The following is a 13779-nucleotide window of genomic DNA, read 5'->3' as shown; positions in this document are numbered from 1 at the left end:
CAGTATAAACAAAAATATGTACATTTTCCAGAACACTGAAGATGACTTACAAAGAATAAAGGTGAAATGCATATGGCACAAAAATTGTGTCTTGTTCAGTTGTGCCTGGATGGTTCTAAAGTAATCAACTAATCAGTATCAACAAACTGTAATATTATATGTAACTGAGGACATCAGGACTTCTAAAGTTGAAGACGGTAAAATTATAATTTTCACAAAACTCTGTTTTACTCACAAGTGTGCACCAAGAAAATGTTAAGAAGCCAGAATTGGCAGATACTTTAAGACACAGCAAGTTATCTTGCATAACACTACTTACAAAATGTTTTCTTGAAACAGTGTTAAGTGGAGAGTCAGAGAGATTCTGCAGCTCACTTCTCACTGCTATAGGAACCATGAAGACAAAACTATACTAATACACCAAGTACACAGGCATTTAAGCTGCAGCTTTTCCTGCACTTCACATGCAATTGGAAGGGGAAGAAATTCTAACATGTGGTGCCATGCTATGTACCCTCTGCCATGCATATCACACTGATTTACAGAATATGTACAGTATTTAAAAGTAAATCTGTGTTGTTTCATTTGCATCACAATAATTTCATAAGCTCATGTCTTAAGAATTATAATTTCCTTTAACTATTTTCCTGTTTAATTGAGTTTTATACAAACAGTGTCTGGCAGAGAAACATTCACAAACTACTCACAGTGACTCAGATGAACAAAATTTCTGAATGCTTTACGGGAAGAATACAGTATTTTGTGAAAACATAAACAGTGATAACAAACAGCTTCTTCTTTCAGTTCGCTCAGACTAGAAGCAGCTCGTGGTTTCCATGCTGAGGAAGGCTGCGACATTTACCAATCAGAACTAACCTACATCTCGGCCTACGCTATGTAGTCTCTCACCAGACTGAAGCTTTCTGGGGTGGGGGAAGCAATAACACACTTTTGGCAAAAGTTTGCACAGCGTGTTTGCTTTTAGTTTCATAATCAACTACTAAAAAACAGCAAAAGCTAACTTCAAGATAGCTAGCATATTTATCCACCAACATCATTTTCCAACACTTTATCAGAACAAATTTTACTAAAAGTTGTATTTTCTGCAGAGATTTTTAATGCAGTTAATGCTGGCTTTGCTGAATGCTTAAGGTCTTTTGGCATTTTCAGTTCTAAGCCAGAGACATTTAACACTTAGTGTGTGTTCAATATGTGGAGTTTATGAGCTCTCAAAACCAAACATGATGTCACAGGTCTTGTGCTGTGATTGGCACGCATAAGCAAACCAATGACCCCCATATTGTGTTTGTGAAACTAACATACTCCATATTTTTGTTTTTCACTTTTATATTTGTGTATTATGAAAATATGTGATACATCACATATAAAAATCTCTCCAAAACATGTAATTTTTGTATGGTTTGTTGTGCTGAACTACTGAAAAATGTTACATCAGTATAATAGTTGTTACCACCCATATTGAAGCACTTCATTTAATACACAAAACAGACATTTACAACAAAGGTATTGGCTCTTGTCACTTATTGATGTGTGTTTTATTTACTTTAATTTATTTGTTTATAGAAGAAATCAGCTCGTCTCCATTTTGCCCAGCAAAATAGTCTATGGACATTTCATGAAATTTTTTTCATTCTCATGTTATAAATTTTTGTCTTATAAATTGCACACTGAATTCATATCATGCTGTTTTCGGTCTCACTGTATGCTGCAATTTTTTGCGAAAAAAAGGAAACTTACTAGAAATTGTTCACAATACACTCACAACAGGAAACTTGCTAGAAAAGTAACATAACTTTTTTCTCTGCTCGAATTTCCTGTATTCATTACTGAGTGTCTCATTATTTGGTGACACTTATGTTATCATACTGTGCTGCACTCTGGTGAGAAACTTACAAACATACTCCTACAATGGATAAATCGCCAATGCCAGAAACAAAAAAACCTACCTGAAACCTTAATATTAAACATTGATTAATGATGCATCAGGCCATAATAATGATTTACAGAAACAGGGATTCGAAAGTGAAGTTTCAGCCAATCTGTTCATTTCCTGTTTAAGCAAGCAGTGGAATGTGAAAGTCGTGTGGAAGCTCGGAGGACACCCTTAGGCTCTGCTAGCTGAACCTTCGGGAGGCCCATGAATCTGTAATCTGCAGAAGCCACTCTCCCTGCCTCTGAGTCCATACTTCATAGTACAGGCATTTTTAGTGCAGTCTAAGACTAGCTACTACCTGTTTGGAAAAGTTCACTTGACATCTACAGTTCAAAAAATGTTAACTGCCATTATCAGTGTGGATGGGAAATATTCAAAATGCACCTTGATAATTTAAATTCTGTAGTACATTAGTGAGAAATACATTCTATTATCTATTTTGGGGTGGCTCCACCTCAGATCTTTTAAGAGCCATGCGTCCTTAAGACCAAAGAAGCATTGACTGTATTTATAAGTATAGATCCAGGTTGCTTTAATCTGCCTCCACAGCTCACTTATACTGACTGTTGAAGTGCACTGTGGAGGAAATTGCTGCATGTCCATTCCTGTCTGTCTTCAATTAGCATCACATCTGCTCAAATATCAGGTCAAGAATAGCATGACACAACACAAACTGTAATAATGTATACAACTATCTTATGTATTTGTGCACATAAAAAAGTGTAAAGTTGACCTGAGCCTGAAGTTTTGTTTAAATAATAGTGTATAAGAGAGAAGATATACCCTTACTTTGGACCAGATATAATGTCTGTATACTTCCTTAAAACTCACCAGCAGGTCCTACAACATCAATTTCAAACTTGCCGTCTGCACTCTGATACTCAACTCACCAGTCTCCGTCTTTGTCCATTTGAGTTTGTTGTTTTCTGTCTCATGTGTGGACTGTAGCCTCGAACTTTGATCCCCAGAGTCAGCCATTTTCACCCTGTCACCTGAAATGGGACTACCTTCCCATCTCTACCTGAAATTCCTTCCTCGTATCAACATTCTCTGAAGAGGTCAATTTAGCTCGAATTTTTAACTTCCTGAGCTTAATACTGTTATGTCTACACCCATTTCCAGTAGTAAACAGCCCTTTAAAGAATTAGTACAAATGAGTTTATTATCTCAGATTAAATTTCACATTAACATGTTAGCCAATTTATATTATCAAGTAACGGGAATAAGCTGTTTGTTAATAATCCAACTTTGAAACTTTCTGATATGAGCTATGCAACCATGCTGCATCTCATATTCTTGAAAATTTACTACTCCCCTGTTTCTGGAAAGCTACGACATTTATTCATTATGATTATTTAAAATTACGACTCTACTTGAGAGCAAACCAAATTACCGTTAACAATATTTTATTCACAGTAATTTGTTTATAATTAACTGAATTTGTAATTTAAATTATTGTACTGTAAAATTCATTGAAACTGTGCTTGAAATAAAGTTAACTTTTCTAAACAGCATATCAGAACATGTAGGGCAATATGTGGCCCAGTTTTTTTATGTAAGTAAGTAAAAACATCTCATGACTTTATTTTGTAAATTTTACATTTAACAATGTATTCAACTGTCTAGTTTTATATAAAAGGAAGTGGCACAAGAGCTGCGGTAGTCAGGCAGAGTAAGAGACAGTCAGAGGCAGTGAGAGAGTCAGTCAGTCAGTCAGTCAGTCAGTGAGTCTGCATTATTGTCTTTTGGAAGCCATTTGTGTCACAGTCTTTCGGACGCTGTCAGACCAGAAAAGTATGTATCATCACTGTACATCCTAATTGATCACAATACAAAACAAGAAAAGTGATGTACTCTGTTTTGTTTTTTATTTAAAAAGTAGTACATCAGCAATGTTGAATGCTGGGACTTTCTGAAGCAACCATCCCCAAGGATACCAAAGTTGAGTATCTCATCGTAAGGTACAGCTAAGTTACTGTGTGAATGTTCATTAACATTTTAGTTTTCACTTGTCTTCATACTTGTGAATGGTGAGGCCCCAAACTATTAATTTGCTCTGATAGTATGATTGAGAATTCACTATTACCACTGTCCAATTATAAACAGAACTACAGAAACTGTATATTTTATTATCACTCAGCGTCAGTGGTAATTTCCTCCTCTTGTAAAATTAAAGGTGGCATTTTACAGCACTACACAAAAACAGCAAGAGTGTGCGTGCAACTTTCATGCTATGTCACAGCTTTACACTCTTGCACATTTTAGTAAGAGGGAACCAGTTGATGAGTAGGGAGCGATTGCAGTGCCACCGTTCTCAGACATATCTACAACAAGAAAAATGGAAGCCAGTATAGCAGTGATGTAACAGCAGTGCCTTTATTTGTAATGTAGGCAGCCCTCAATACTGAGCTCGTACTCACTCCATTTCTAATCTCCATGTCTTACCTCCCTCTAACCTTTACTGACCTACACAACCATTAATAGGATGACCTGCAATTTAAACAAGACTCTGAACCACGGTGCAGCTCAGCATTTTTTAGTTTAACAAATTGTTGCCAGTGGTGAAGGAAATGATAAGTGACAGATAAAAATCCTTAGACCAAATAGAAACTGAACCCCCATACCTCAGGTTTTACACTCTGGCACTTATATTTACAGAGCCACACCATTTGTGCATATTACTACTAAAAATTTTCACACCATGTCATACTCAATATTGAACAAATTAAGTAAGTGGCTTATTTTTTCTGAGCTAAGCAAAGTACATGATTTAGCTAGAAAGAGTTACTTCAATAAACTTTGTAATTTAAAATTGAAGGCGCTGACACGGTACTCAGGTTCCAAAAAGTCTGGAACAGGAACTCATGGTCTTGGAAGTAATAATAAGTCAGTGAAAGCTTTGGAGTGTTGGGAACAACAAGGATAACCATTGCTATGTACTCAAGTTCACTTAAGATAATTTACTGTCCACTCAGTAACATTGTTCATTACAGACAATGTTAACAATGCCTTAATTTACTGTTCACTCAGCAACATTGTTCATTACAGACAACGTTAACAATGCCAACCACCACTTTCAATACAAGCATAACATCTTTGTAGTGCACTCTACCAAGTACATCAGACATCACACAAAACCTCATCAGATACTGCAAATATCCTAGCAAGAAGTGTATCTTTGTCGAAAACTGGAAGCACACTCATGAGCTTGTGTTATGCCTCCACCTCCACATAAAAAATAAATAAATAAATAAAAATTTAAAAAAAAGAAAAAACGGAATACCAACAGTGTCACTTCAGGAGAGCAAAGTGACCACACAATGCCGGATCGCCTACACACTGGATTGGAAGGAGAGGTACCTTTTTTATTTCTTTTCATTTTTTAGAAGCATATCAAAAGACTCGTGAATGTGACACTGTTTCTGACAAAGAAACACTTCTCAATAGGATACCTGCAGTAGTTGATGAGGTTCACGCGATGCCTGGTGTACCTAATACAAGTATTTTCTATTATGATGTTATGCATGTGGTGGTCGCCATTTTGAACACTTTCTGTAACAACATTGTTGAGCAAACAGTACCTTATCTTTGTTGATCTTAAGGTGTAAATGAACTGTTTACCCTTGTTGTTCCTGATACTCCAGACCTTTCACTAGCTCAGGATTACGTTCAAGACCATAAATTCCTATTACAAAGTAGTTATATTTAGATTCCTTTATTAGCTCGTTAAATTTCTGCGCATCTTTTAGCATCACTGTGTTAACTGTTTTGTATTCTAAAACATATGATGTGTGTAAACCTCGCTGAAAAGCAAACTGCACTCTCTTGTATGCTCTTCACATGGTACAATAAAAAGAAAACACTCACTGAATAAACATTACAGCAGACACTGTAGTGCAAACTTTAGACTTTGTAGTGGAAACTTCGCAGTATACAGTAAAACTTGCTCAAAATGGAATCACACGGGACTAAAATAATTTTCTACATTGAAAAATTTCTGGATTACACAAGACACACTAGGTTACATAAAATTTGTCAAGTTCCATGCATAAATATGTAAATCTATAATGATGCACATATACCTGTACTCCTGTACAGTAGATGTTTATTAAATTGTGTAACATTGTTTATGCATGCAATAGTTTCTTCAGGAGTAATAATCATCATTCTGTTTCCTCCTCCTCCTCCTCCTCCTCCTCCTCCTCATCATCATCATCAGTCTTGCATATTTCTATTAGATTGCCAAAATAAAAGTGGGATGAGGTGACAGGAAGTCATCACTTTAAATGTAGTCATCTGGACAACATGAAATATTCTGCATTTCAATTAATTCAGCAGCAGCATTTTCTTTAGCTTTGATGAGGACATTAGTATCTTGTTCACCATCTCTGAATCCCACTTCGTTGTAGCACTTAGTGAATGTTTTGAGCTTTATTTCCCTTACTGTCAATCCAATTTACTGCATCCAGGACAGTAACTGACTGTGCAACAGCAAATTAGCTTTCAGCTTCTGCAGCACTAAGAATATGATACTCCATCACAATCACCTATAACGGGACTTGAATGTGTAAATAACCAGTCTGGTCATGGTCTTTTGTTTGTGTGAGGCTGGTTGACTCTGATGGGAACCAAGCCGATTTCATGTTTGTTAACTTGACTTTTGGGTAGAAGGTTGCATTTTCTAGAAAAAAAGAACTTGCCAATTTCCTTTTTTAATTTTGGGTTGAGAGAGCCCAGCCACTCTTTTGTAAGACCACTCACCATCCATGTCTTTTTATTGCTTTGCCATGTGACTAGAAGCTTACTGACATCTACATTTTTAAAACAATGGGATTTTGCCAACTTTCCAATCACCAGTGGCTTCTCGATTTCACCTAGGATGTTACCACACAGTACAGCAAGTCTAAGCTTCAACAGTTTTCCGCCAATGCCCTTTCACCTTGAACTGCTAGAGATTTGGAAGGCAGCGTGTGATAAAACAGTCCTATTTCATTGAAAACTATTTTATACTCCAGGCAACCACAGCTGCTGAAAGGCATGATGGTAGGAAGAACTCCTACTGTTAAAATTGTTGTTTATTAAAACATAGCTGGTTATGAAGCTTTAAACCACACCATCAGGTGAACAATGTTAAAAGATCATAGGCATACCCATCATTCCTAGTCAAAATTTTCCATTCAGAGAATATAGTCAGTACTTACTATAACTGGCTGTAAGAGGAGTTCTTCCTAACATCATGCTATTTCATTGACACTGAACACATCTTTTGGGTGATTGTTCACAGACAGATTGTGCTGATGCATTTTTCCACACATCCGTATCTTCCTTGCACACTTCATTCCACATGATGCAGAGGCTAGCTGTGAAACTGTCCAGGCATCCTGTGGATGCCTTGAACTCCATAATTGTCAAGCTCTTTAGTGACTCCCACAGTCTCACCGTGTGACATGGGACACACAAAGGTAAGTTTTTTTGACTTTGCATTTATGAACTTTTCCCATGCTATCTCATTAATTTCTTCATTTCTCATCTTATTCATCTTTCTTTTCATTTGCCTGTTCTCTTTCATCCATGCATCCCATATCTTATCCTTGTTTCTTAAAGCCTCAACAAATTTGTGTTTTACCGTATTTGATATGCAACATTATTTCATGCACCGAGTGTTTGTCTTTCTCACTTGCCTTGATAATCTTAATCTTTCTGTTACGTGTTCGCAGGTCATAATTTGTGTTCAAATCAAGATGGTACTTACAGTGCTACAAGTCAACAGAAACTTTGGTAAAATATTGCATGGAGTGCATCTCTTTGGTATGTTTGACCTTGCTGGGTAGAACCATTGTATAACATAACAACAATCGCCTCTTTCACATAACAGCACTGTCACATCTGTACAGTCTTCATGTTAAAAGTAGCATCCTTGTATATACGTGAATAACTAATGTATACTGTAATACAGTAGTACTGTGTAAGTGTTTTTTCTACACTATAAAATTATTTATTGGTTAAGTCTTAAAATTTGCATTCTGCATCACATTGGGTACATTCAGCTTTATACAAAAAATTAGCAAACAAATAAGTATTGAATGTGTTGAGACTGAAATATTTGTATTGTTTGGCCAGACTCCCAAGTTACACACAATCCACTTTGACCAAGTTTTACTGTCTCATACAAGGTCCTCTTCCTCATCTTCAACAAATGAAAATCACCAAAATGTTCTTAAGATTGATTAGAACCATCTGATATGCCACCCATGAGCCTACAAAATATTTATTACATACTGAAAGCTTTACCAATTTAAGCTGTCAGTCAAGTCTTGGTTTTCTTGTATTACAATGATGGTCACTTACAAATTACTTTGATGAGTGGTAGGCTGCAGCTTCTCTTTTGATTCCAAAATTTTCTCAGCACAGTTATTCAACACTCACAGGACACTTGATAATGAGAATGGTGGACAGTGAAAGTAAATCTATTGCCACAGTCATAGAGAGTGGAACTATGTTCTGAAATGCAAGTGTTGTTGTTTGGAGAGCACATCGGTTACGTGTCAGATGTGTAGCCAAGCAGTAATTTGTCGCCATAGCTGCAAATATTAGCCGTTAATATGAAGTGTTGTCAGCTAAAGTCTGATGATGCAGACGACCGTAAGGACGAAGTACCCAAGAGTACAACACGCGATCTAGTGTGATTGGAAAACAGACACATTTTCAACTTTTGAAATCTTCAGTTTCAACATCCGGCAATGGGAAGAGGAAATTGCTGGTCAAATTTGATTTCTAACAATAGTTGGGCAGGGAAATTCATCCATAATCCCGTCATGGATGTGAGAAATATCAGGAATGTTGTTTACAGATGTGTCTAACACAAAGAAAATGCATGCCGATGTCTATAATTTCAATGCCTTCATGTAAAAATATTAGGTTACATAGGAAATTTAATTTGCAGGCATTTTAGTGTCCACTTAAGTTTTCACTTGCATCACTAGAACACCAATTCTTTGTACAACAGTTACACTATAGTTTCTTTTTTATTCTCTTGTATTGAATTTCTTAGCAAGAAAAATCACATTTGTGAAAGTGAGCTGTGGCAGGAATCATCAAGTCTGAAAGTATAATCTCTGGATAAGTAATTACTTATAATAATATAATATGGAAACATTTTCATACATCAACAGTGTAACTGTCATTAATACACACACATACACTTTTTGTACCCAACAAAACATCAAATTCTAGATAATTCTTTAATTTCTAACTAAATGAAACTTACAAATATTAACATTCAAACACCAGGAACTCAGTCTATAAAGTGGAATGTCTGAAAAGCATGTGTCTGTTTTTTGTAGGACTAAGGCAATTAACAGCACCATTACAGACTTCTACTGAACACTCTATAAATGACTTCAATATCAGTTAAACATTTGACACAATCAATAACCAATCACACTAAATGTGTGCTTATACTAGTGACTCAATCAACTTTATGATTGTAAGACGACTTCAGGAAAACTTTTCAGAAGTGATTTAAGAAAATAAGCTTACAGATGCACTATGTACAGTAGAAGTCACATACCAACAAAACTGTCAGAAGGCAGGGTATATTCACATATTTTGGGAAATGCTGCATAATGATCAATTATTGGACAGTTTATAAAATGTGCTACACAGTAGTACCTTTTGTGATACTAATTTATACCACATCAGCTCAATGAGATTATATTAGGAATTATTTTTTACATGTCCATATTCATACTTCTCTCAAGAGTTTATAACGTTATTATTTTCAACAATTTCACCACAGTTAGCTTCAAAATAAATATATTAATGTACTATACAGTATTCACAGATCTTGCTCATTATTTTCTAAAACTATGTTTCTAGTCATTGCACATAATACATGAACTGTTTTGATGAGATAATTTCAGAATTCTCATAATCTATACATTTCTATTTACATATATTAAGTCAAAAATATTCACTCTAAATGAAGACCATGATAAAGTACGTACAACTGAATCCACAAAAATCATAGACTTCAGTCACATACAGAAACTAAAAACATAAATATTAATATGACTTTTCAATCTGAGGGTGAAGTAAAACAATCACAGAGAGCACAAAACAAAAACTGTATGCTTCAATACTGCTGTTAGAAAAATATGAATGACAGCTGTGGATGTTCTACTTATGTTTGTAACTTATTAAACTGCACAGCTGCACTCAATTAATGCTAGTTTCTACTGAAACATGAAAGTCTTCTAACACTATTTACTACACACAATTAAAGATTTTGTGTGGAAAAGCTGCCACTGACAAACACACTGTTGTAACTTGATTAGATGTTTTAGAGTAGTAATATAAAATAATACAGAAAGGGAAGGAAGTTTTAAAGCTAAAGCTGCAGTTAGCTATTATTCTCCAAGAGCACAGCCACATACAAAATAGAAGGATTGCTATGAACAGGAAAAACACAAAATACCATAGCAGAAAAATGGCATGTAATGCAGATCAAATTAAATACATAAATATTATATATGGACACTTTTTTTGTGTTTGAGACCAACTTATTCATTCTCTATGAGGAATAACACGAAAAAAAGAGCATAAACTGAGAAAATATAGTGTACTAAATCACATTACAGATTATATAAGTATCAGTATTTGCATAATGAACACATGAAATTACACACTTTTTTCTAATTTTTCATCAGTAAAGTGGGAAACAGTGAGATGCACACCAATTGTGAGTATACCGAGAAAACTACTTTCACATACCTTTACTCCATGACTTAAAGTCTCAAGATTCTGTAACAGGTTTGTAAATTTGCAGTGCTTATTCTGTTCCATGTCCCCAATTTACTGCTGATTATAGTCACACAGACAGATGGTAAATGGCGACTGTAATCTCCTTCACAAGAAATTTGTTTCTTTTTAGTGTTCCAAGATAAATTCTTCAACCAATACATGTGACGTAAAAATTTAGATATCAGAATGTTAGAGACAATTTCAAGATCACTGGCTCTATTAAGTATAATATGTTTTTCATTTAACAAATGTACAAACTTATACCGGCACATAATGTCATCAAAATTTGTGAGATGTGCCTAAAAAAGCACTGGCCTGATTAAAGCATTTATCGAAAGTATTTCTCGATGTTATCTACATGATAAAAGATAAGCAAATCTTCGCAAGTTATCTGCTGGGAGCATTGTATTTATTTATATATTCAATGTTACAAGCTCTCCATAAAAGTTTATTGGTTAAAAGAAAAAAGTAAGTATCTTAAATCGTTTAAAGGGATTACTCCAAATAGCAAAGCCAGATTATTGGTGCAGGAGATACAGTATCCAAGCACTACACCATTTAAAATTAAACATGAATTACTTTTAGGTATAAAATGGTCAAACTATGAAACCAAAATAGTACTAACAATGAGAACTAAAATAGTGAATTACCACCTCACAGAATAACACAGGCATTACAGGAGTTAAGGGTAAAGAAAGAGGAATATTCAAGAAGAATAAAGAACAATTCTCCAATTTATAAACTGGTTATGTGCACCACATTCGCGCTCTTATTATTACAAGATCTTTCCTCTCAGTTTTTTCCAATAAGATAATGTAACATTAACAGTGTACTTGCACACAGAGTGCTTTGCTCACACAAATAAATATCACTTGTCAATTTAGACAATTTCTCTCTCTCTCTCTCTCTCTCTCTCTCTCTCTCTCTCTCTCTCTCTCTCTCACACACACACACACACACACACACACACTCACACACACACACTCATGCACGCTCTTCCCCCCCTCCATCTCTGCACAGCCGATGTTCATACTACAGACACACAGGTGGTCAGCAGACTACTACAACATTGCATAATATTGGACAAGTAACACAAATCAAAATTACACACATCTCGAACATTAAATGTACAAATCTGCATAACAGAAGTAAAAAATATGCAGTGCCACACAAGAGTATTGAGTGATACTATGCAATCTCTTTTTTCCATTCATATTGTAAGTTAACCACACAAACATGTCAGTCACTCAATTATACAACTGCATTCAAGACATACACATACATTCAGAATTTCAGTCTTGTGAGTAGCATTTACATAAAGAAACATTCCAGATCACCATGTCACTTCCCAGTCCTTAATAGGTACTGTTTATGATATGTGTGGTATGCAGCATCAGACAGAGGACACAGAGCCTCACATGTGGGACAATGTGAGTGGGCCAGAGGCTGAGGCGCAGGAGGACACGGGTGTCCTGGGGTAGCGTCGCTGACACTGTGGGCATGCCGGCAGCTAACGCCAGGCCCAGCGTCACTCCCCAGTGTCCAGCCACTTGCTCTCCTCGTGTATCCTCTCGAAACAATCCAGCAAGAAAATGTACTGCGAACAAAAAATGTAAGGTAGCCATTATTTAAAAAAATGAAAAAAAAACTTTCTTGAAATGTTCACTAGTTCATACACTACATATACTGACCCAATACTTATGTAAGAATTCACCAACCCTATTTGTGTTGTCTCTATTTTTACTTTTTACATGTTATCTCTCTTACCAGCAGCTTATCTCGAACGACGAAAGCACTGATATGTAAGACATAATTCTGAAACTTGCTGCAAGCATACACTGCATACAAAAATGATACACTCTTTGATGCAATAACAAATGAAGAAAGGGGACTGTGCACTGATTCCCTAAATTTAAATGCTGAGAAGAGAGCTTACACAATTCCTAAAATGTATTTTAAAGGTGTAAGAACATCATCACTGTTAGCAAAGTGCTGAGGAAAATAGTGCAAATCAGCTTGTTTGCAGCTTTGAGCAATTATCTGATGGTGTGAGTATATTATCAGTATCAACTTTGGCAGTATAAGTAACAATTTAACAACTTATATTCTCCGAGAAAGACAAAACAACCCTATCTATGAGGTAGGAGTGCTAATAATGGAATTCACAGAAAACCTAAGCTGATACAGTAAGGGTACGATTAATAACCCATTCACTGACACAGATGCAGCACAACTTAACATTAAGCTGCATGGCACTATACATGCCATACCTTCTATCCAGTTATTGACTGTCCTCTTAAGAATTATACACCCAAAGCTATGTAACAGGGAGTTTTCTCTGAGAAAATTCCAAATGTAATTAAAATTATAGATCTACAATACTTAAAGGAAGACAGAAATGGAGAAATAAAAACCAGACAAGTGTGAGCAGGACTTGCACTCTGCAGGGTTCTGTAAAAACTTAATTACATAGATATACAATAATAATAATTTTGTGTAACTCAACGGCCTTGCACAAGTCTTTCTTTCTATTGGATGCCAATTCTGTGACTTGTGTCTCCCTAACGTACCTCAGTTATACAAGTGGGGAAAGGGGGCCTAAAGTTTAATGTGGAATGGAAATCACTTGTTGTCTCTGGAAACTCTTCAAATTGTTGAGAGGTGAAGGTCAGGTTAAAACAAAGACTGAAAAATCTGTGATACAGCCAAGATGCAATCCTGTGCCTTCTCCATTTCGAGGTACACATTTTATCGATAGATTTCGATAGGTGAGTCTGCGAGTACCAAAATATGTGACATTTATGACCTTATCTTTTGAGTACAATGGCTTACAAGCTTAAATTATTTAGACTGCCAGAGGGCAGCAGATCTTAGTACTTGACAAACATTTCAACTTGTTACTCTACCCATTCCTGAGAAAAATGGATCTTAAGTTGGGCAGACAGACAGGCAAACAGACAACAAAGTGTCCTATAGACTATATTGGAAACCAAGATTTTCATTTTACTTGAAATTAATCACAT

The 13779-nt window shown here is 35.7% G+C and overlaps 1 protein-coding gene across 1 annotated transcript in view; it reads right to left on the bottom strand.

The window, feature by feature from the left end:
• Positions 1 to 8868: 8868 nt before the first annotated feature.
• Positions 8869 to 13779, bottom strand: part of LOC126281944 (sorting nexin-27) — a 266933-nt gene continuing 262022 nt past the window's right edge. The window contains 1 exon segment of the mRNA XM_049981291.1: positions 8869 to 12353. Within this exon segment, the coding sequence (XP_049837248.1) occupies positions 12285 to 12353 (69 nt within the window). The 3' untranslated portion in view covers positions 8869 to 12284.

The sequence above is a fragment of the Schistocerca gregaria genome, chromosome 7 (assembly GCF_023897955.1).
Source record: "Schistocerca gregaria isolate iqSchGreg1 chromosome 7, iqSchGreg1.2, whole genome shotgun sequence".
Taxonomy (NCBI): Eukaryota; Metazoa; Arthropoda; class Insecta; order Orthoptera; family Acrididae; genus Schistocerca; species Schistocerca gregaria.
Note: the sequence above shows the minus strand (reverse complement) of the source record. Positions and strands in the feature narration are given on the sequence as shown.